This window comes from Siphateles boraxobius, unplaced genomic scaffold (genome assembly GCF_051911475.1).
Source record: "Siphateles boraxobius isolate OS27281-9 unplaced genomic scaffold, OSU_SipBor_1 20, whole genome shotgun sequence".
NCBI classification, from domain to species: domain Eukaryota; kingdom Metazoa; phylum Chordata; class Actinopteri; order Cypriniformes; family Leuciscidae; genus Siphateles; species Siphateles boraxobius.
The window spans coordinates 3,358,839-3,384,234 of NW_027508811.1; the positions used below are offsets into that span (position 1 = coordinate 3,358,839).

Here is a 25,396-nt window from a genome sequence, read left to right on the forward strand (position 1 = left end):
TTAAAGAAAACATTACTTTTGCATGTGTAGTATGAATTAAAAAATGTAATATTAAAAAAATATATAATAATTTATGAACCAGTGTTTTCAAACACGTGGAGCTCTGTGTCTCACCTGCCAGTCAGTAGCTCGTACATGAGGATGCCGAGGGACCAGTAATCTGCGGAGATGTCATGTCCTTTATTCAAGATGATCTCTGGTGCCACATACTCTGGAGTACCACAGAATGTCCATGTCTTCTTCCCAAAGCCGATTTTCTTAGCAAAGCCAAAATCCACCTTTAAAAGATTTACACAAGATTTTAGGTTTCATGCTTGAGTCGTCTTTTAACAGAAGCTAAGTCTGATCTCTTTAAAGGGATACTTCATCCAAAAATGAATGTTCTCTCGACATTTACTCACCCTCATGTTGTTTCCAAAACTGTATGACTTACTTTCTTTTGTAGAACACAAAAGAAAATATTTTGAAGAATGCTGACATTTCTCAAAATATATTTTATATTCTTCAGAAGAAAGCAGTATGGGTAGACATGAGGGAGAGTAAATGACAAAATTTCCATTTTTGGTTGAACTACACCTTTAAGTGGACCAAAAAGTGAACAAAGAAAAAGCATCCAGTAGACTTTGTATTCACCCTGTCCCTGGCCTTGAAAGTCCCTTTGGTCAACTTTGAGTGTGTGCAGTTAACATTTTTTACTATTCCTCTGATTCTGTCATATCTTTTTATTCAAAATTACAAAGTAAACGTGGAGCATTTTATGTGTAAAATGCAAATTGATAAACTTTCAAATTAGTTTTGTCCTAATTTTAAACAGTGTATCTGTTCTCCTTAAACTTATTTTTCTGAAATTTAGCTTGACATGCAAGTGGTGCTCACTGCAGAGCCAAACGACATCCAGACCTAATTGGTGGAGTTATATTTAGCGATAGGGTTATAGGTGGACCATTGGCTCTGCAATAAGCAGCCGCTTGAAAAATGTGTTTATCTTTCTTTTTTTAAAAATACCAATTGGTTTGATATTGTGTTTTCGAATGCAATGACACTAAAACACTCTTAAGTGTAGCTTCAGTTTACAAAAATATCTTTTAAATTGCTGTACTTTAAAGAAGCGCAATGTTCTAGATGGTTATTATTGTCCTTTCATCCTCATGAAACTACTAGCAGGTGAATACTGGGTGTCTTTATGGCATCCTATATTCACCAGTTTGGCGTAGCCTCTGTGGTCTAGTATCAGGTTCTCTGGTTTGAGGTCTCTGTATATAATGCCTTTGGAATGCAGGTAAGCGAACGCCTCCACCACACATGCCGTGTAAAACCGTGTGGTTGAATCATCAAAGTTTCCTCTGTGATTAGGAAAGAAACAGGGCTGTTTTGTTGTTGAAATCCAGACAACAACCATACAAGAAAACAAAAAGTGAATAGATAAGTGTCACCTGTCTCGGAGGATAGTCCACAGTTCTCCACCTAAACACGCCTCCATTAACATATAGAGGTATTTACTGTCCTTAAACGTTCTATAGAGTCTACGAAAACAAGAGGAACAGTGTCAAAATGCCATTTTACAAATGCAAGGGTTGAATACATTGTCACATCTCAGATGTCTGATGTCAAAGCAAAAACTACCAACTTTATATTTGATATAGACAGGGTTATTATTGTTAATTATAACTAAAACCATAAAAAAACATTTTCATTACTTGAAATAAACAAGCCAATGCAACATTTCTCATTTTTGCTTAAAGTTGAGGTACTAAAATAAACTAAAACTTAATTAACTATATATTGACATATTCACAAAAAAATTAAAACTAATAAAATCACAAGAAAGCACAACAAAATTACTAAAACTTTAAATAAAATTAAAATGAAAACAGAAAATATAAAATTAATTATTTTCAAAATATTAAAACCTATAATAGTATGTCAATGATACTAAAATAGCACCGCATATCAACAACTTTAGTCATTAAAAAGTGCTTAATGTAGTATGTGCCTGGCCAACGGAGGTACCTGACTATAAAATCTGAATGCGCCTCCTGCATAATTAGTTTCTCTGATCGGATGTGCTCCTGCTGTCTCGTGTCCACGATGTGGCGCTTCTTTAGGATCTTCATTGCAAATGTCTTCACCTCATCACTCTTGAGCTGCACCTAAGAATAAAACAAGCGGAGATAGTGTAATGGTCACACACACACACACACACACACAAAAATCTAATCTGAATGAATGACAATGATGAACTATTATAGTGAAATACTCTATATGATCAAAAAACATTTGGAGAAAAAAAGTGCACACTTTTACATAATAAACATAAATATTGCATTGAAAACATGACGTTCTGTTACCAGTTCAACACGCCCAAATCCTCCAACTCCAAGAGTGTCTATAATGTTGAAGTCAGACAGGTTGAGGTTGGCGAAGAAAGCGTTCTCTGCCTCATATCTGCATTTCAAATTCAGAAAAAGGAGGATGAATGAATGAAAAGATGATGTACAGTTATTCCCTCTGTCAGTCTAGCAGGACAACCTGCAAATCAAAACTCAAATGTCATTTTCATCTTCAAAGTCGTCATCATCTGTCTGGAAACAGATCAGATCATGATCAATGTTTCAGTATAAGAGGAGGGTGAATATTAACCTGATTGTGACTTTCCATAAATTTGACGTGTAAATGCAACCAACAGGATTTTAACTGGTAAGAGATCAAGGATGAGTTTGTATCAGTTCACTTTCATAAAAATGTTTTTGTTCACCACTGATATTTGCATTCTAATTCCATAGATGTCCAAATGGCATACAGTCATATTTTCCTCCTTATGATGAGTGCTTATGATACAGAACTGGCCAATCAAATCCCTTTGCTTGAGCCTTGGCCATTGACACGTTTGAGCTGCTATTTGGCTTGGCAAAAACTGCTTTGTAATATCACAGAGAGGTTATGTTTTTTAAACTGCCAGGGGTCCTAAATTATTCAATCCCTTTCACATGATCAGTTATTAGGCTGGCAGGGTCAGAGATGTGCATACAGGCTGCAGAACACTGGCATAGATCAGTGCACAAACAAGAGTAACACCTTAGAGCAGTTTGGGAAAGAGGCATGGATACAAGCCAGAAATCCTTGCTAAAACTGTAAACAGAAGAAATTCATTCCTATGCTGAAAGCTAGAGGTGTTAAATGTCTCACACCACTTTCATAGAGAGGACAGCAGGAGAATCAAAGACATGGCCTAAAAATATAAAATAAAGAAATAAAATATGCCTAATATTTTAGTTTCTAAACAAGTTAATTGATGAAACAGGTTTTGCTCTGAAGATAGAGAATCAGATTAATTTAAATCATATCTACTGATTTAAAGTCTACTATGGCAAAATCATCTCGTCATATACAAAAGCTTGCCCTCTGAAATGTACATATGTGACATTTGTGCTAGCTTCCAGTCATCTTTTTGCTCATGCACTGATAAAAGCAACATTGTAATGGATTTCACATTTCTGCTGAACAATTTACTGATATTTTATGTCCCAGGAATCAACAGAATCAATTTTAAAATGTCTTCGATTAAAATATAAACCTTGGAGTCACTGCTGATTAAGCACGTGTGATGCTGCTACTGGCTCATGGTTCCTTAGATTCATTACAGCTCAACTACAGAGTAGATTGTTGATTGACAACAAGGTGGCAATATGGAGCTTCATGGGTTCTCTATGGTCAGCATCTATTTTGCAATGCCGTTAATTCCAGTGAACATGCGTTACTGAAACATTTTCATTTAAATATTTTGAATATTAAATGAAAAAACACTTGAAACATTTGTTGTGTTTAGTTATTTAAATTACCTTTGTTTGATTTGTTCATTGCAAACAGCTGAAAGTCTGTACATTTTGCCAACAAACCTGATTTGCAATGGGGTTTTAATAATTTTGATTATAACTGTATATACAGGGGTTGGACAATGAAACTGAAACACAGGCCAATATAGTTTTAAGGTTTCCTATATATGCACAGCCTGGTGGCCAATCCTCACTGATTTTACATTCCATCAGTAAGAGTGAAGGTTGAATTAGCTGAGCAATAGCACAGTTGTGCATACAATATTGCAATCCACACAACATAATTGGAGACATATCAGAGTTTAAAAGGGGACACTTTGTTGGTGTGCGTCTCGCTGTGTCATCTGTGACCAGGACAGCAAACCTTTGTGGTGTATCGAGAGCTAAGGTATCGGACTAACCATATCCAACAGGAAGCTATCGACTCTGGTTTCCACCAAAACTGCTCGTCGGGAGCACCACAGAATCAAATTTATGGTCGGGCTGCTATAGCCAAACCTCGGTTTTATAGGTGCCAACGATGCACATCTGTGGGAGATATGGTGTGGTAAAGCCCCAAAGAGACTTAACAACCGGATTGTTGCGTGCCCAGAGTAAACACTGGGGTTTATCTGTGATGGTTTGGGCTGCAATATCATGGCATTCCCTATGTTTGATGTGCATGTCACTGCCAAGGACTACCGCCGCATTCTTGAGGACCATGTGCACCTAAGTTCAAATATTTTACCCTGAAGGTGGTGCCGTGTATCATCATGATAATGCACCAATACACTGAGCAAGACTTTTGACAGAATGGTTTGATGAACATAGTGATGTCACTAGTGATGCAGAAATGACACATGTATAAGAGAGTTGAATGCACTTGTCTCATTGGTGTGTTATCTATCTGTCAGTGTGGCAGCTGGAGATTTATTTACAGGTTTGTAGTTGAGACCATTGGGGCAAGAGGTGACAGTTGTAGATGTGTCTTAATAAACTTTAATCTATGACAGTCACACAGACTACAGGCACCTCTTCATTATTCATCAGGAATCATTTACATTGCAGATGAGCAGATAAGAGAAAGAAAAGTTTCTATTTCGGTTCAGATATGACACTGAATTAATCTTTGAAGTGGGAAATTAGTTTCTGAGCTATCCTAGAATCCCTCTTTATCTCTCTGTATGATATTCTCTCTGAAATGTATTAGGTTTCAAATTTTTCTGAGCAGATTATTTTCTCATCGCCACACAATGATTGCATCACTTTCTCACCATGTTTCTTCTGTTTATGAATAGTAGCTGGTTCTTTTATAACATGTCTTCTGCATACTAGCACAGTGTAGTGAACAGCACATTCCAGGGCTCTGTTTACGGGCGAGCCCCTCTCTGTCCATAACAGTGGACAAAGGTTTGCTACATTTTTTAATTTGTTTCTTGGTGGACTAACACAAACAAACTGTCCAACGCCATCAGATAAAGATGCTAGGACAACACCCAGACAAGTAAATCGCTACAACAGACTTCTTACTTTACAGTTCTAGAGTTACAGTAAATATCATTGAGCTGCCCTTTGACAGTTGCATTGTAATGGTTGCCATACTTCACTCTCTTAGAGAAGAAGGGGCTATCTCACGTGATGTGAAGTGACCTACCACTTTTAACTTTTCAATGTAATTTGAAATAAAAGCTGTTTTTTTAACTTCCTATTCATAAAAGAATAGGAAGGAAGGAATTTTACTTTGTGTACATTCCTTTTTCCAGAATTATTTTGTAAAATGCAATCAAATCAGAAATCTGTGATTTGTTAATTCTTTTGAACCTTTAAGTAAATATAGATACATTTTTATTTTGATGGCTGGCAACACACTCCAAAAAAACCTTGGCATGTTTACCACTGTGTCACATCACCTTTCCTTTTAATTAAACTTTTTAATCAGTTAGCCCAATCTCGCCTGACACAAGACTTCAGCTGCTCAGCAGCCTATGGTCATTGTTGACTGATTCTCCTTTTCATGATGGGCCACACATTCTGAATAAGAGACAGATCTGGACTGCATGTGTAGAGTGTCTTCGAAACCACTCTGTTGTAGCACGTTCAGAATGAGGCCTGGCATTGTCTTGCTTCTCAGGGAAGTTGTCATATTGATGAAAGTATAAGTCTCTGTACAATCCCAATATCTGCCTCCACTTAAATGGTATCTTCACACGTATGCAAGTCGCCCAAGCTGTTTGCACTCTCATACCATTACAGATGTTCGCTTTTGTACCTGTCACTGATGAAAGTCTGGATCATCCCTTTCGTCTTTGGGACTGAGAACTATTGCACATTCACGCACTCTACTGAGAATAAGCACAATCATCAGAAGTTTCCAGCCTTCCCCTCTGGAATCCTTGAATCTTTCCACAATATTATGTATGTGAGATGATGAAAAACGTATTCGGTTACTAACGTAACCTCGGTTCCCTGAGAGTAAGGGAACCAGTATTGCGTAGCTATACGCTATGGGAAAACTCCTTTTCTCGAGAATGTTGAAGCCTTTATTTTAAAACGCAGTGCAGCTGCACAGCACAGAGCTGCCTAGCTCGCTGATTGGCTGGGCTGCGGGAATTGCGCAAAGCGGCGTGGACACGCAATCCTATCAGGACACTTCCTGCCTCGCGCCTGCCAAAGAGCGCCAGAATGGGCATGGCTGCTGAATATATAAGTGGTCCATTTCGCCATAGGAATCAGGTTAAATCGACTGAAGCGACAGTACCCAAACATGAAGCTTAATAGCACGGCTGGCTACGCAATACTCGTTTCCTGAATCTCAGGGAACCGTGGTTACGTTAGTAACAGAGTATGTTCCCTTTCGAGAACATTCACTTCGTATTGTGTAGATATACGCTATGGGACCCCATTTTGAAACACTGTGCTATTAGCTTATTAGTCTGAGGGCACCAGACAATGGCGGAGCCCACGAAAGGATACAGGAGGTTTGGGCCCTTCAGGGCCCTTTTCAAATAGAAAGAACTCGTGCCTGTAGTGCTGGCACTTCTAAATTATAAAATCGTACAAATGTTGACGGCGAAGATCAGCCCGCCGCCACACAAATGTCTTCAATTGGTACACCACTGGACCAAGCCCACTAAGAGGCCATGCCCCTTGTGGAATGAGCCCTGACGCCTATGGGATATTGAAGACCCATAGAAGCATAGGCTAGAGAGATAGCATCCACTATCCATCGTGATAATCTCACTTCGTGACAGGAAACCCTTTGGAACGGCCACAGAAGCATACAAAGAGGTGGTGATGGCGCAGTGGATAAGACACATGCCTTTGGTGTGAGAGACCCGGGTTCGAATCCACTGTGAGACACCAATGTGTCTCTGAGCAAGACACTTAACCCCTAGTTGCCACAGAGGCGTGCGACCTCTGAAATATAGCAATTGTAAGTCGCTTTGGATAAAAGCGTCAGCTAAATGAATAAATGTAAATGTACAAAGAGCTGTACTGACTGTCTGAATGGGGCAGAGCGCTCCAGATATAGCAATAGCTTCTCTATTGTCTTCCAATAAGGGAATTGAAAAGACCAGGGGCCTCATGTACAAAGACTTGCATTGAATTCATACTAAAACAATGCGTACGGACAAAGCTGTAAATGTACGTACGCACAAAAAAAAACAGATGTATGAATCTCTGCGTACCAAGGATCCCACGCATATTCTCTTTGTACATCCCAATTAACGTAAAAATGAGCGCACATGCACGAGCACAACGCCCCACCCAGTCTCCTCCCTTAATTAAATACATTTAAATATGGTAATGAGTCCACTTTGGCAAAAGAAAGGAGTAAGAAAATGACTAAAGCAAGCGGCAAGAAGCGAAACTTTACAGAAAGTGAATCGGAGGTGCTACTATTGGAGGTAGAAACGAGAAAAAAAAATATTTGGAACTTTGTCCTCTGGAATTTATAACAAAAGGAAAAAATATGAGTGGGAGAGTTTGGCTGATGCCGTCAATGCGGTGGGATCTGAAAGTCGCACTGTAAATGACCTTAAAAAGAATTGGTCTGATATAAAGGTGGACGTTAAATGGAGAACTGCTGCGCACCGACAAAGTGTGGGCAGAACAGGCAGTGGTAAAGGGGTCGATGAACTTACACCCTTTGAGCAGAGAGTTGCCTCAATTATGGGTGACACTTTACTCTCTGGAGTAGTATCTGCTGCTGTGGGAGACTCGGATTTACTACAGGATTGCCACGAAGGTAACCAATATTATCTGCACATTTATTGAATGGAAATGTTTCCGATTCACATATGCAAATTCTTCTTCAGATGGCGCCTTTATAGCATTGTGTGTGCAGTCGATCACTCCGATTACATTAGGAAAACCGGCTATCGCTGCAAAATTGCGTTTTAATGTTTGGCTGGTCAACTGCATCATATGGGAACCTTATATACCTGGTAGACATGCGGATGATCCCGACCCATACCGCTGGCATTGCGCGGCTCAAAGACGACTGGCTTATTCCTGAGCGATCTGCCAGTTCCCTTTGGAAAGAACCAGTAGACAGGAACAAGTGTTGTCAGCACCTGCAAGGGAACGGGTATTGCGTGGCTCCTCGCTGTCTCTCTCTCTCTAGATTCGGACCCAACTCAGCACAGAGCTCCAAGAGGATAGCCCTTGGAAATCTGAAACGGCTGATAAGCCAGTCCTCATCCTGGGCCAGAAAATCATTGTGGTCCCTAAAAACTCGTTCTCTTCGGATTCTGCCATAGCAATGTCCTCTAATAAGGCCAAAGCTGCCATTGCCATAGACTAAGGGTTGTATCAATTTACATATGCTTTTATATGTTCTTACTTAATTGCATAATTGATAGAATATTCCCATAAGGCTCGTGTGACAATATATGTAAATTATTTTATAAATTGCTAATCAATAGCAATGCTTCCCACAGGTGGTAGTGTGATAGACTTGTAGAACAATTCGTTGTGTAATGTTTGCAACTTAACTTCATTGCATGTAAGAGTCGCCAATGGACAAAAACGATGAGAAATGTACGTACGCCAGACATGAAATTGGCGTGGAGGAACGCACATTCTCACGTTAATTTCACTGTTAGTACATCCGACCCTAGGCGTGAAAGCTGGCGTAAGCAAAGATTTTGTGCGTACGCGATATTGATACATGAGGCCCCTGGGCTCTGAACGGAGTATGGCATTGTCTCGATATAGCATACTGTATCTGCACCCTGGTTCAGAATGCCCGGTATATGCGCCGCCCTTAGCGAGCGCAGGTTGGCGTGTGCCCATAAAAGAGGCTGTTCTGCCATGGTGTACAGGTTGTACGATCTGAGGCCACCCTGATGATTTATATATGGCACCACTGCCATGTTGTCAGTCTGGACCAAGACGTGGTGTCCCGCCAGGTGCGAGAGGAAGGTTTCAGGGCTAGAAAGTCTGTTCTCATTTTGAGGCAGTTGATATGTGGGCGCTTTTCCGAGCTCGACCAGAGGCCAGATGTCAGCCTGCCCTCGTACAGAGCACACCAAACCTAGGTTGGAGGCATCTGTTAAAATTACCTTCCTCCTCGAGACTAGAACCATGCATACACCGGGCTGGAACCAGCCGGTGTTTTTCCAAGGGGCCAGGGCTGTGATACAGCAGTGGTCCACCTTGATGCGCAGGTAGCCTGATCGCCACGCATGAGCCAGGACTCGGGGGTTCAGCCAAAGCTATGCAGTAGGCCTACCTGAAGTACTGACGATGCTGAGGCCATAAGGCCCAGTGGCCTTTGGAATGTTCTGAGGGGTCTGTAAGAGCCTGCCTTGAACGAAGCAGCTAGCTGTTGTTGGATGGAGAGAGCACGTTCTGGCGTGCGCCAAGCTCTCATCCAGACAGAGTCAATGTCTGCTCCCAGGAAGTTTATACACTGGCTGGGAGACAGCACACTCTTGGAAAAGTTGATCCTGAGCCCAAGGCATTCTAGATAACTGAGGAGCGCGGATCTGTGGGTTTGTAATTTGTCCTTCGATTGGGCCAGAATGACCCAATTGTCGAGTTAGTTCAGTATGCGCATTCCCCACTGTCTCAGGGGGGACAGTGCCGCGTCTATGCATTTCGTAAACATACGAGGTGCCAGGGACAGACTGAATGGTAGGACAGTGTATTGATAAGCCTGCCCCTCGTAGGCGAATCTAAAGAATGACCTGTGATGGGGAGCTACCTGGATATGAAAGTAAGCACCCTTCAGATCCACTGACAAAAGCCAATCTCTTGGGCGAATTTGCGCAAGGATTTGTTTGGTCGTTAGCATCTTGAATCCTGAAGCAGGAGAGTCAGCGAAGAAGTGTCGATCACTGAGGGAGATTGAATCTGATTCCTATGGCGAAATGGGCTGCTTATATAGTCAGCAGCCACGCTCATTCTGGCACGCGTGAGGCGGGAAGCGTCCTGATAGGATCGCGCGTCCTCGCCGCTTCGCCATAGATTCGTGCAGTTCCCGCAGCCCAGTCAACTCCGTTCCCTAGACAGCTCTGTGCTGTGCTGGCTGTGCAGCTGCACTGCGTTTTAAAATAAAGGCTTCAATATTCTCGAGAAAAGGACTTTTCCCATAGCGTATAGCTACGCAATACGAAGTGAACATTCTCGAAAGGGAACCTAATTTCTTTGCAATCTTGCATTGAGAACTGTGATTTTTTAATTGTTTGACAATTCTTTCATGATAGTTGGCACAAAGTGGTGAGCCATGACCCATCTTTGCTACCTAAGACTGACATGCTCCTTCTATACCCAATCATGATACCTTCGCCCATAACCAATTAACCTACTTATTGTGAACTGTTTCAAAACAGTTTAATATAGATATTCTGTAATCTTTTCACTTTTAACATCTGTCCCAACTTTTCTGGAGAGTTTTGCAGCCATCAAAATCAAAATGTGTTCATAATTACAAAAAACATTAAGTTTGTCAGTGAAAACACTTTGTAGACATAATTATCTAAACCATAGTGTTGATCAAAAACAAGATTGCTAATGTTTTACATGCAAGAAACCTCGATTAATTTTATAAACTAACCTCAGAAAAGAAAATATATAAAAAGGTCTTCTCTCTTCAGAGTTGATTTCACCTACTTTGCCTTTGCCTCTGCATCTTCACAGCCTTTGTTGGATACATCTTCCAGACCTCCAATCAGGTGTTTGTATGAGCTGGAAAGATTGGTAACAACAACATACTTAGAAAGATTTCATCTTTATGACAAATGTAATACCGTTCAAATGTTTGAGGTTTTTTATTGTTTCTGAAAGTAGTCCCTTATGCTCACCAAGGCTGTGTTTATATTATTAAAAATACAGTATAAACAGTAATATTGTGAAATATTATTACAATTTAAAATTAAAATGTAATTTATTCCTGTGATGTAAAGCTGAATTTTCAGCATCATAACTCGACACGTAAATAATTTTAATATGCTGATTTGGTGCTCAAGAAACATTTTTTTAATATTATAAATGTTGAAAACAGTTGTGCTGCTTAATCATTTTTGTGGAAACCGTGATTTTCAGGATTCTTTAATAAATAGAACCTTCAAAAGATCAGCATTTATTTCAAATAGAAATCTTTTCTAACATTATAAATGTCTTTACTGCCACTTTTGACCAATTTAATATGTCCTTGCTGAATAAAAGTATTATATTCTTTTTAAGAGAAGAAATGACCCCAAACTTATGAGCGGTCGAGTAGATTTATCAAAGGCACCATTTTATACAGGTGCTGGTCATATAATTAGAATATCATCAAAAAGTGAATTTATTAGAGTAATTCCATTCAAAAAGTGAAATTCATTCATTACACACAGACTGATATATTTCAAATGTTTATTTCATTTAATTGTGATGATTAAAACTGACAACTAATGAAAATCCCAAATTCAGTATCTCCGCAAATTAGAATATTCCTTAAGACCAATACAAAAAAAGGATTTTTAGAAATGTTACCCAACTGAAAAGTATGAACATGAAAAGTATGAGCATGTACAGCCCTCGATACTTAGTTGGGGCTTACCTGAATTACTGCAGCAATGCGGCGTGGCATAGAGTCGATCAGTCTGTGGCACTGCTCAGGTGTTATGAGAGCCCAGGTTGCTCTGATAGTGGGCTTCAGCTCTTCTGCATTGTTGGGTCTGGCGTGTTGGTCCTTCCTCTTCACAATACCCCATAGATTTTCTATAGGGTTAAGGTCAGGCGAGTTTGCTGGCCAATTAAGAACAGGGATGCCATGGTCCTTAAACCAGGTACTGGTAGCTTTGGCACTGTGTGCAGGTGCCAAGTCCTGTTGGAAAATTAAATCTGCATCTCCATAAAGTTGGTCTGCAGCAGGAAGCATGAAGTGCTCTAAAACTTCCTGGTAGTTGACCTTGGACCTCAGAAAACACAGTGGACCAACACCAGCAGATGACATGGCACCCCAAACCATCACTGACTGTGGAAACTTTACACTGGACTTCAAGCAACGTGGATTCTGTGCCTCTCCTCTCTTCCTCCAGACTCTGGGACCTTTGATTTCCAAAGGAAATGCAAAATTTCCTTTCATCAGAGAACATAACTTTGGACCACTCAGCAGCAGTCCAGTCCTTGTTGTCTTTAGATGCTTCTGACGCTGTGTCTTGTTCAAGAGTGGCTTGACACGAGGAATGCGACAGCTGAAACCCATGTCTTGCATACGTCTGTGTGTGGTGGTTCTTGAAGCACTGACTCCAGCTGCAGTCCACTCTTTGTGACTCTCCCCCACATTTTTGAATGGGTTTTGTTTCACAATCCTCATCAGGGTGCGGTTATCCCTATTGCTTGTACACTTTTTTCTACCACATCTTTTCCTTCCCTTCGCCTCTCTATTAATGTGCTTGGACACAGAGCTCTGTGAACAGCCAGCCTCTTTAGCAATGACCTTTTGTCGGTTTTTGTCAGTGCCACAGACTAATCGACTCCATGCCACGCCGCATTGCCGCAGTAATTCAGGCAAAAGTAGCCCCAACTAAAGTATTGAATGCTGTACATGCTCATACTTTTACCTAACCCTAACCCTAACTTTTATTAAAGAGATGTCTCTATTGACTCTGAATAATTTCATGTCTCTTTCATTATTTAGAAAGTCAATCCAAAATTATAGTGAAAAATGTATATCTAAATAAAATACTGCTCATTAAAGTATAACATAATAAACTTTCACACAGATGGCTGATGATTTGAGTCTCAATCAGACAGGAATGAGAGTTTTCCCCAGCCGGAGGGCACTCTCTCTCTCTCTCTCATTGACACACGTGACACTTTAGCTATTTAGGCTGAGCTTAATTTATTGACTTTAAGGCAGTAGATAACAACTTCAAACCCATAGATTCTGTTTCCCTCACACACACAAATAGAACAATCAGTGTAAAATCCACAGATGTTCAACGAACTGGAAAACTTGGACTGAATTACTGCTGACTGCTGGAATGACACGTGTAAAGGTTTAAGCAGCGGATAAACGTTGCATATACTCACTCTCTGTCAATCACAAGGCAGGTGACAGTCTCTGCTGCGATGACATTAGCTGTTCTGATGTCCTCCCTGTTCAAAAGACACAGACGCAATACAGAGAAATGTCATTTTAAAATGCTCCGATACGTTCAAAACCAGTATAAGTATTATAAATGTAAAGTAGATGAGTAAAGGAAACAAACTTTGATGTTGGCTTGGCAAAGCCTTGTCTGAAAGTTTGAAATAACTTTGAAAAGTTAACGTTTTAAAATGAATTAGCATGTTGTTAGCAGAATTAGCACATTGCTAGCATGATCTTAGCATGTATTAACACATTGATAGTAGGGATGTGATGATGAGGATATTTTCCCTCCGGTTAATCGGCGTGTGACAACACTGGTATCACCGGCGGGGGCTTTTAAATTGATCATTTGAAAACGAAAGTAAAATGCACTGCGCACGTCCACACTGGCATTCATAACGTTGTGGAGCAGAGTGAGCATTTTCAATGAATTCCTATGGAAGTTGAGCTTCCATTGGAATTAACTGAAAACGGAATCATAATTCCATTTTAAACATTCCTAGCATGAATTAGCATTCTGCTAACATGTTTCAGGATGTTGCTAGCATTAATTAGCATTTTGCTAACATGAATTAACACATTGCTAACATGATTTAGCAGGTTGCCATGTTTTAACACATTGTTAGCATGATTTAACATGTTAACATGAATTATCACATTGCTAGCATGAATTAGCATTTTGCTAGCATCTCTTAAGCTAGTTGCGGTTGGCTAATGGTAGATACTTGGTGGACGAAGCTTAAATACACTATTAAGTTATTGTATTAAATGTTTTGACCCCCTCAATCAAAGTCTATGGAACTTTTTGTAGTTTTGATCGTCAGTTTAACGAAAATCGTGAGTCTGATCAGTTAGAAACGAGATAGCAACCTGAGACAGAACAGCCTGTAGGTCTGACCCGAGTTTGTTGTATAAAATAATGAAAAATGTATTATTAAATAAAAACAATATATAAATATTAATATAAACTATGTATTGTAATAAAACTGCACAAATAATAACCCAAATGGAAGTATTTATGTGATGAATTATGCAGCGACCAAATTAACGTGGTGTAAGACGAAATTCACATGTATGCTGGGCAATCTGGTAAAAATAATCAATTTATAAACAATAATAATAATAATAACAACAACAACAACAAATAATCATAATTTTATATATATATATATATATATATATATGCATGTATGTATATACATATAAAGTATAAACCAGTAGATTACTAGAATGACTAGCTATTTCAACTCTGTAAAAATAATTAAGCCAGTGTGCCTTAGAGTTTGTTGATTGTCCTCTTCCTCACTGTCGCTCCAGTCGCAGTCATCAGAGTCTAAATCCCACTCTGACCTCATGATGCTTTTCATTATTCACTTAGTGTCTGATCTGAGCACAGCTATACATGCACATATACCACTACAGTACAGCACACTTCTATTGAGAATAAAACAATCACTGTGTGACATCTGTCCCATCATTGGCAGTTCTGAGCCGAAGAAGAGCTCTCACACACGACACTCTGAAAGCAAGGGCTGGACACTAAATGCTAAACACACATACTTCTGCTTCTGGATCCAACTGCAAAAATTTCCGGACACCACACACACACGCTGCCGGATCCATTTCCAGTGAAACACGCTTGCAGAGGGTGAGAATTCTTTACAACATATCGGCTTTAAAGCTGTCACAGCACAAATACACAATAACGCTACAGCAAAGGTCACAGCTGCTGCATGATATTACTGAACACAGAGCGAAATCTGTCAGCATTTACTCACCCTAAATGACGTTCTGAACCCTTATGAATTCTGTTATTCCGTGGAACACATAAAAAAAAAGTGCAGAATGTTGAAATTGCATTTTTTCTTAAAACTGCTACACAACGGGACAGAAAGTACAATTCAGAAGAATAATGAGACTTATGGAATGATTTTATATTGGTTTTGTCATTTTTTTAAGTGGTCAGACTGTCCAGATCCCTATTTATGCTTGCTTTATGGAAAAGAGAAGTTTGGAAACTGCTAAACTTGTCTTTTTGTGTTTTATGAAAAGTCATACTGGTTTGGGAATGACTTGAGAGTATAAATAATGACAGAATTTTCATTCCTGTAATTGTAAGGCATTTTGCCTTAACTGGGACACATCCACCTGTTTCGGGAAACACAGCATGAAAAACAGACAAATCATAAGCTGCCAAATGTGTTTGTGAACCAATCAGGTGTCAAATGCTTCAGAAAGCACACACACACACACACACGCATGACTTTAATCCCAGCTCCAAGAGATTCCTTTATCAAATTCTGGATGCTGTTAAGTACCTCTGTAAAGTTACCCACCCACATGCTGTATACAAGGGCGCTGTGAGCTCTAACAGAAGACCATTTAATTGATCTCTAAGGGATCACAGTGACCGCGTGCAATGTTCTGATTTCCAAAACCGTGGCCTAAATTTCACCTCCGTTCACACACTCACAGCAGGACACCTGATACACAGCGGAGCAATATCAACACAGTCTCAGGATCACTGTTTCCTAGTAACACAACCAAACGCAGGATTATAATCAGGAGTAAACATTCCCCTTAAGATAGACACCAGAATAGAATAGAAGCACAATAGAATAGAACAGGATTTTGTATGATTAGCATAAATAGAATAAACAGCATGAATAGAATGGAAGCATGTTAAACCAGAATAGAACAGCATTGAATAAACTTGAGCATAATAGAATAAAACTGAATTCAGAATAATTAGCAGGAACAGAATAGAACAAAAAACAGCATGAATAGAATAGAATGAAAAACAATAGAGATAATAAGCATGTTAAACCAGAATAGAATAGCATGTTAAACCATAATAGACTACAATAAAATAGAATAGAAATGCATAAGAATAACTGATGATATCTGACTGGTCGATAGTCGCATACTTCCTATATTCTTTCCTTGTGTACTTTTGACTCATATTCCCTGTTCTAACCGAAATTAATTGTGTTCCTCTATTGTTGGCTATTAGGTTTTCCTGCTGTGGGATGCTCTAATGCATAATTGGTCATAACCTTTAAAAAAATGATAATTAAGATCCAAAAGATTTATATACATTTTAGATTCATATACATTGATGGTTGCTCATATTGCCAAGCCCACCATAACAGGAAATCGAAATCTGGAGAAGGTCATTTCTACACATTAAGCAGATCAATTAGGAACATAGTCAAGGAACTAGAAAGCTCCCTGGTAGAAAAAAAAAAGATTCTACGTAATATAATTCATGAATTAGCCTGTTCTTACTCAGTCGTAAGAGTGTGAGAAAACAGTGCTTTTAAATAATATGTAAATATAATGTCATGGTTTTCAAGTGCAGCAACTCAAAACAGTATATGAATCAAAGACTTTTGTCAAAGACTAATGTTTCTTGTCAGCCGCCACAAGATGTCACCACATCCTTTAAAAACTAATGGGGTGAATGAATCTCACAAGAACTTGTCCAGGTCACATTTCACTGAATGATCAGAATAAATAAAATAAAGCCATTACGATTTTTGTAATAATTACCCTTATTCTCAATAGTGATTTTTATCAATTTCTCGCCACTGTAATTATTTATAATAATCTATAAATAGAATAGAAAATCATATTTTGTTTTATTTAAGAGAATGAGATTTTCTGCATTACAGTGATGAGAATTTGAAGAGTATATTTTAAGCTAAATATATTTCTCATGATTTTGGGTGAACACTTCTTTGCAGGATTTGAAAGATTCACATAATGACCTTCCTGTTTTGACTTTAAGTTTTGTATTAAATCTGACAGTAGTATACAGTACAATCTCACCCTTGTAAGGCTTTTTCCCCAAATGAGTCTCCTTTCCCCATTGAGCGCAAGTAGACGGGCTCCTGACCCGGACATTCCTCTCGAGTCATCGTCACCTGAACAGGAGTGAAAAGAAGAGAAAGATATTAACATGGGTTCATCTTCACAGCATCACTGCTTGCACTTTGCACTGAAATAGACTTGCCTTTCCTTTACTGATAATGAAGAATGTGTCTCCTCTTGCCCCCTGGCGAATGATGTAGTCGCCATCCCCATAGTGTGTCTATAAGACAAAGAAAATTGGTTTGAGGATGTGGAAAAAGATGATGGGAAAAAAACACAGCTATTTTCTATGAAGAGGGTAAGAATAGAGGATGTGCAGACATAAGACCCAAAAGATTTCTAAACAGAGGCAACAGAAGACCTCTCTGACCCTTAGTGTGCTCTCGAAGACCTTGACCTCCAGACACATCAGTCTGAAATCAGATATGACCAGCAGAGAGGCCCAGAAAGACTGACACAAGCAAACACTTTGTTCCAATATTACCTAGAGTCTGACCTCCAACAAAACACCCACATATACACTGGCAGTGATAAGAAATAAGTTTTTGACTTATTATCCAGATTAAAATGAAATATCTAAAAGTAAAAAAACACCTGAAATAATCCATCCACCTCACAGGTGTGGCATATCAAGATACTGATTAAGACAGCATGATTATTGCACAGGTGTGCCTTAGGCTGGCCACAATAAAAGGCCACTCTAAAATGTGCAGTTTTATCACACAGCACAATGCCACAGATGTCGCAAGTTTTGAGGGAGCGTGCAATTGGCATGCTGACTGCAGGAATGTCCACCAGAGCTGTTGCCTGAGAATTGGATGTTCATTTCTCTACCATAAACCGTCTCCAAAGGCGTTTCAGAGAATTTGGCAGTACATCCAAACGGCCTCACAACCGCAGACCACGTGTAACCACACCAGCCCAGGACCTACACACCCAGCATCTTCACCTCCAAGATCGTCTGAGACCAGCCACCCGGACAGCTGCTGCAACAATCGGTTTGCATATTTTCTGAATTTCTGAAGAATTTCTGCACAAACTGTCAGAAACCGCCTCAAGGAAGCACTTCTGCATGCTCGTCGTCCTCATCGGAGTCTCGACTTGATTGCAGTTCGTCGTCGTAACCGACTTAAGTGGGCTCACAATTCGATGGTGTCTGGCACTTGGGAGAGGTGTTCTCTTCACGGATGAATCCCGGTTTTCACTGTACAGGACAGATGGCAGACAGCGTGTATGGCGTTGTGTGGGTGAGCAGTTTGCTGTTGTCAACGTTGTGGACCGAGTGGCTCATGGTGGCGGTGGGGTTATGGTATGGGCAGACTTATGTTATGGCCAATGAACACAGGTGCATATTATTGAAGGCATTCTGAATGCACAGAGATACCGTGACAGGATCCTGAGGCCCATTGTTGTGCCATTCATCCACAACCATCACCTTATGTTGCAGCATGATAATGCACGGCCCCATGTTGCCAGGATCTGTACACAATTCCTGGAGGCTGAAAACTTCCCAGTTCTTGCATAACCAGCATACTCACCAGACATGTCACCCACTAAGCATGTTTGGGATGCTCTGGATCGGTGTATACGACAGCGTGTTCCAGGTTCTGCCAATATCCAGTAACTTCGCACAGCCATTAAAGAGGAGTGGACCAACATTCCACAGGCCACCATCAACAACCTGATCAACTCTATGCAAAGGAGATGTGTTGCACTGCGTGAGGCAAATGGTGGTCACACCAGATACTAACTGGTTTCCTTTTATTGTGGCCAGCCTAAGACATACCTGTGCAATAATCATGCCGTCTAATTAAACAAATACTATCATGATTTATACTTAAGACTGCAATTATACTAAAATAATGTAATATATATATATATATATTATTTTTTTATTATGTCCTTTTCATGAATATCTTGAAACAAGCTGATTTTACAGCAGTTCCAACTCTTTTTCTCCATGTTTTAAATAACAGTGGTCCTTAAAGTTTTTCATAAATTAACATTCCATTCCACTAGCATTAGAGAACCAGAAATAAGTTATTTGTGTCTTCAAATATATAATTGTATCATTTAATAACTTTTTGCTTGAGTGTGCGTTTATTTGATGCAACTTGGTCTGATGTTGATACATTTTGAGTGTAGCTTAAGTGCCACTGTAGCTAGACCGTTTGAGAAAAGTGAATACTTCTCAACGGAAAGCACTCAACTCTGTGTGAATATTCAGTAAGATGCAGATATGGCTGGACTCTAAATTGAGGCAGCTACACTAAATGTGTTATTAAAGTAGGAACTGCATCAAATATAAGTGACACAAATACAAAGGAAGGAGGACAGATTCCATCTATGTTGCCAGACTTTCATTCCCCAGAGCATTTAAGTTAAAAAAAAACCTTCAACAAATTTTAGTTTCTCATTTAAGGTCAATTATTAGATAAAGAGACTCCCTCCACTCTAGCTGATATTTATTGAACAAATCCCATCACTAAATTTTTCAAGGAAGGACTGGAATAAGAGTTTGACCTGCTGATACTCACTGAGATACCATGATTGACAGGCGAGTCATTTAAATGGCAGATCTCACAGTGCCAATAGATACTTTCATTGTTTGATGCTACTTCCACACATTTGCTCTTCTGTTGTTGTTTTGTTACTTCCACACATTTGCTCTTCTGTTGTTGTTTTGTTAATGAACATAACATATTAACATTATGAACATTAGTCTAAACAAATGGGTCGAGGTTTGCCTTAAGTTTGCCCCTACTGGTAGATGCTGTAAATACGCATTTGCGTTGCCAAAAATACATCTTTCGCCACTGAAGGCCATTTAAAAGTTATGGAAGTTTGTTTTCGCCACTGAATACAAAATTGAAAAAGGTAATTGCAAATTTTTATCTCAGAATTCTGACTTTTTTTCTCTCCCAATTGCAAGTTTACATTTCTCAATTCAGAATTGCAAGATATAAATTTGCAACTGCGAGTCATAAAGTCAGAATTGCACAAAATAATAATGCAACTGCAAGTTATAAAGTTAGAATTGTGTTTTAAAAAAAAATATGCCGTGGTGGTTTTTATTTCGATAGAAATAAAAACATTAGCAAGGAGAGTTGTTATCGTTAACTATAACTGTTAATTACTGTTTTAGGTAATTGAAATAAATCAAATATAAATATCAGTTAAAAAACTTCAATGAAAATTAGAAGTGTTGCCTTGGCAAACTAACTGAAATAAATATGTTTAATTTGAAGTACTAACATTACTAAAACAATCATAAAAATTACAAAATCATACAATACAATTACTGACACGTAAACAAAAAGTAAAATGATGACTAGAAATATAAAAATAAAATCTAATTAAAAATACTAATTAATAGGCCTACCATAATAGTATACAAGTATACAAATAGTATACAAAATTGGCAATTAACAATGAATATTCCATAATAGTATAATACAAAAATAGTATAATATTGTATAGTATACTTAATAATATAATATATATATATATATAGAGACATATATATTGTAACAGCTGCATATATATATATATATATATATATATATATATATATATATATATACTGTATATATATATATATATATATGTGTGTGTGTGTGTGTGTGTGTGTGTGTGTGTGTGTGTGTGTGTGTGTGTGTGTGTGTGTATAATCAATAGTACTAAAATAATACATAGTGCAAGCAACATAAAAACAGTGAATATTCCCTTTTATTAGATGTTTCACCAGTGACCAACATTATAATGTGTAAGTCTGAAAATAAGCTTTGTTCACACCTTTGTTTATCCTGCTGCAGATGTATCATGGTCACTGTCTAAACAGTACAAATCTGAGGGTGTCTGTATTAGACCTATTGCACATATTCGTTATTAATTATATGAACCAAACCAATTTCTATGTGTTGTTGTGTTATTGTTGTGCTTTGTGTTATTGTTGTGCTTTGTGTAACTATGTATTATCACAGACCCCAGCAAATGCAAGATTATCAACAAATCCAGACAGAATGGAAAACGACAACCTTTCACCCCTAAACAAAGGGGACTGTGGGTCTCCATGTGAATGATAGACTGATTGATGAAGGTTCAAAAGGTTATTCTCTGTATTTTCCTACAGAAAGGATAAACAACTTCATGATTCACTCTACTACAACTTATTGAACCACTAACAGACAAGAAAGTTAGGGAAATGCTCCCTAAATTATTGATGAAATAAATAAAGAGCTTTAATAACTTGAGTTGTGAGGCTTTTTTGCTGATAAAAATTAGATTTGGTGTTTGAAAGTTTCACAATGTGAATGAATAAACATATTTCAGAATAAATGAATATGTTTTCTAGTCAGGTGTTTTCTTAAAGTGTAATTTCTCCAGTGTTAAAATACTTTAATATCCTTGACAGCACACAAGAGTTTAAAGGCAGAAACTGAATGAGATTGTGATCACAGGAATACAGATGAGTGAATAGGTGAACACAGAATCACAAAATCCACTTGGCTTGAAAATTAACTGATGTTCAATTCTTGAACAATTCCTTATTTTAAGCATGTAACCATCCATCCAGATGGGTTATTAAACAAATAAATGAAGGAATCACCCCTCAGGCAGAGTTTATCCTTGGAAATTTCCAACAGTTAGAAGACTCATTCGGTTCTTTTTGTGTCTGTTCTTTTTTATTCGTTCTGGTTATTCGAATCTGTTCTTTGTTTCAATAACCAGTTTGCTTTTTGTAAAACATTTCTCCATTTGTTTTTGAGGAATCTCATGAACTTCTTGCTCAACCAACAGCATAGGATGAGTTAGAAAAAGTAATAAATTAATTAATTTTAAAAATTAGATTTACTGTTGTTTGGGTTTAAAGCAAAGATTCAGAAGAAATACGAATTTTGATTCTGTCACAACCGGAGTTATTAGCTTAAATGTAAAGTTTTGTGGCTGATTTTCACAAAAATTGGTACACATTCATTTTCACAAGATGTACAAATATATCCATTTTTGTAACAGTAGGCCATTCAGAATGTTATTAGCTGCTGAAATTTGATTGAATGCTATATTTTGTGAAGTATCCAATAAGGGTAACATAGCATCTGGCATGATGCTTTAAGCTTGTCGACTAGTTGCTGATCATGGCCTATAGAGGGCGCAACAGGATAGGAAATCTTTGAACTCCACTTTTAAGTGAAAATGACAAATAAATGCATACTCAGAGAGCGTTACGTTATGTTTGATTATACCATCTCGATGTTCAAAATTGACCGGATGAATGCATTTTTTAAACAGCTTGTTGTACACGCAAGTTAATCACTGTTCTAAAACAATGTGCTGCTGCATTGTAACGCACGCACATCACGCGCATTCAGGAGCTCAGAAATATATTTTCAACAACGTTCTGTGATTTAGAGGTCTGCGCGGGACACAATTCTCAGACCCGCTCCCGCCCGCTCCCGCAGTGTTCAGTCCCGCTCCCGCCCGCTCCCGCAAAGATTTGTCATTTTTAGTACCGCTCCCGCCCGCATCTGTGATATAATGTCCCGCTCCCGCCCGCACTTTCTGTCTGACGAAAGGTCTTGAGGAAAATGCGTGCACACAAAATTCCTTACCAATACTTGGTAACATATTTATTGGTCCCATATTACGAACAGCATAATATTCACAACAGTACTTTATCTGAAGCACTAGAGGCGCTCTGTTCCTCGTCCATGCTGTCTATTTTGAACTTGAACTAGCTTTCGAATTCGAACTCGGAGCAGCGGGAAATTGTCTCTAAACAAGTGTGCGTGAGATTAGGCCCCGCCCTACCCGACAACATTCACAAGTTTAGGCTGCTTAAAACGTTTTTATTGCTGCCAATCAGAATCTCCCTCACAACTACAAATTATGTACGCTACTTTAATCATTTATATATTTTACTTTATACTCATATTTAATATGCGGGAGTGCAGCGTATCATCCCTCCCGCCCGCACCCGCAAGTGCACCTCATCATCCCGCCCGCTCCCGCAATGACCTTTAAAAATTTGTCCCGCGCCGCACTGTTTTGCGTCGGGACCAGCGGGTCCCGCGGGACTCCCGCGGGAGTGCAGACCTCTACTGTGATTTATCAATAAAATAGCTCAGAAACTGAAAAGTTCTAGCGTGTATTTCTTAGTGACTAAAACCCACAGCTTCACTAGTAGAGAGACGCTGCCAGGTAGAATCAATTCACACGCAATCGCTCTCTCACTAATGAAGTCATATAAATGTAATCTTTACTGTGCTACTTTATCTGTATCTGATTTAGAACGAGCAGAAATCAGAGAGAAATATAACAAACCAAAGACAAAAGAACTGATAAAAAAAAATGTTATGTAGTATCAATAGCCTTCGAGTCTCATCTTGAGGTTCAGGCTTATTTGTTCATTAATGACGTCATCAGCAACTAGTCAATGTCGTCTCGACTCGAATGCTTGAAGTAATTCGACTCGTAGTATCAGTTACTGATATGTGGCGATATGTTAGGACGTCCACCAAAAGAGATGCATACCCATTTTCAACTTCATGGATTATATGGTTGCAGAGGTATATATATATATAAAATTTTTTTTTATTGTAGCACCCCCTTTTAGCCTAATTTTATGAAACTTGGTGAGCGTCCTCAGAATGTCATGTTGTCTTTGTGTGTCAAGTTTTGTTAAACTTGGACATTGAGTTCAGCAGCTATAGGTCAAATTGTAAAAATGCCTGACCAATTAATTAACTTGTAACTTTGCAATGCTTTGACAAATCTAAATGATTTTGATAACTTTTTGCCACTACCATCCCTAGCTGCTGTGTGCCTATTTTGTTGAAGATCGGACCAACGGCCAAGGATGAGTTTGAAAAAGTAGCTTTTATGAAAATACAAAATGACGGAAACATGTTGGTTAATTAAATAATACTACAATAGTATATCTACTATTAACAAATGTAATACTATAATACTAAAATTACACTGGAAAGCAACATAATTATGCTAGATGCTGCATCATTGGATCATTTCACACACTTTTTAAGGCGACTTGCAAAGAAAGAACAATGTGTGGAGACAGTGACTTTGCTAACACAGACATGAAACCAACGGTTACTAATAAGAACAAGGTGTCAAAAAGATCATACTGCAGGAAAATGCAAGATGCTTGCTTGTCCAATCAAATGATCATAATGAGAAGGTTTATGATTTAAAGTCTATATCAAGTAAGTGTGTGTGTGTGTGTGTGTGTGTGTGTGTGTGTGTGTGTGTGTGTGTGTGTGTGTGTGTGTGTGTGTGTGTGTGTGTGTGTGTGTGTGTGTGTGTGTGTGTTTCTTAAAGATCTCTTACCTCCTCAAGGACATCAGCCAGCTTGCTCAATATTTCTTCTGGAAGACCCCGGAACGTCAGGACACTGTCAGTGAGAGACAACTTACGTCATTATGTTGTGAAAAAAGAAACAATCATCTGTAAATTAATCTAAGGCTGAAGGGTCTTTTGGTCTTTGTTAATGTTATGTAACTTCAGTGTTTATTTCCTCAAAATAACACAAATATTTAATATACTGAATATCACTGTAGACCGGGTACATTTCTTATCTGCCCTGAGATGGTTCAAACAGGTGGTCACCATCACACATTGAAATAAACCCAGAGTTGCTCTCTACCACGGAAACAACTATAATATCCCTCAATCACTATAATACAACATTTCTAAACATATCTGGTCATGTGTTGCATAATGGAGGTAAAGGTTTGTGTCTGGCTAATTTGTATACGCTGAGCTCATTAGACAAAAAGCAGAGGCATTATCTAGATTATGTAATAAAAGCTGTAATTTATCTAAATGTAAATGAATCATGTTTAGCATGAGATGGCAGGAGAGGCAGTCTGATCCTAGATTGACCCTGATGAGATCTGTGCATCTTTGTCTAGTTGCATTAGCAAACACACACACACACACACACACGTTTACAGGGACGGGCTGCATCCATGTTTCACTGCTGTGTGTCATGAGATGATCATACATCAATAACAGCTCCTGCATAAATATTTCACATACCATAAAAAATTCAACGGGCCATTAAAGTCTCCTATTACAGTTTAGCATAAGACTGCAGCAGAGAAAT

General features: G+C 38.7%; 1 protein-coding gene across 3 annotated transcripts in view; it reads right to left on the minus strand.

Moving 5' to 3' along the window:
• The window catches only part of prkg1a (protein kinase cGMP-dependent 1a), a 110,748-nt gene that overhangs the window by 23,128 nt on the left and 62,224 nt on the right, over positions 1 to 25,396 (minus strand). For all 3 annotated transcript variants that reach the window (XM_077236389.1, XM_077236390.1, XM_077236388.1), the window contains exons 5-14: positions 24,619 to 24,682; positions 17,414 to 17,491; positions 17,230 to 17,324; positions 13,341 to 13,406; positions 10,932 to 11,006; positions 2,349 to 2,445; positions 2,011 to 2,150; positions 1,434 to 1,523; positions 1,202 to 1,343; positions 115 to 278 (exon numbers count right to left, since the gene is read on the minus strand). In XM_077236389.1, coding sequence (XP_077092504.1) covers positions 115 to 278; positions 1,202 to 1,343; positions 1,434 to 1,523; positions 2,011 to 2,150; positions 2,349 to 2,445; positions 10,932 to 11,006; positions 13,341 to 13,406; positions 17,230 to 17,324; positions 17,414 to 17,491; positions 24,619 to 24,682 — 1,011 coding nt within the window. The remainder of the gene's footprint in view (positions 1 to 114; positions 279 to 1,201; positions 1,344 to 1,433; positions 1,524 to 2,010; positions 2,151 to 2,348; positions 2,446 to 10,931; positions 11,007 to 13,340; positions 13,407 to 17,229; positions 17,325 to 17,413; positions 17,492 to 24,618; positions 24,683 to 25,396) is intronic.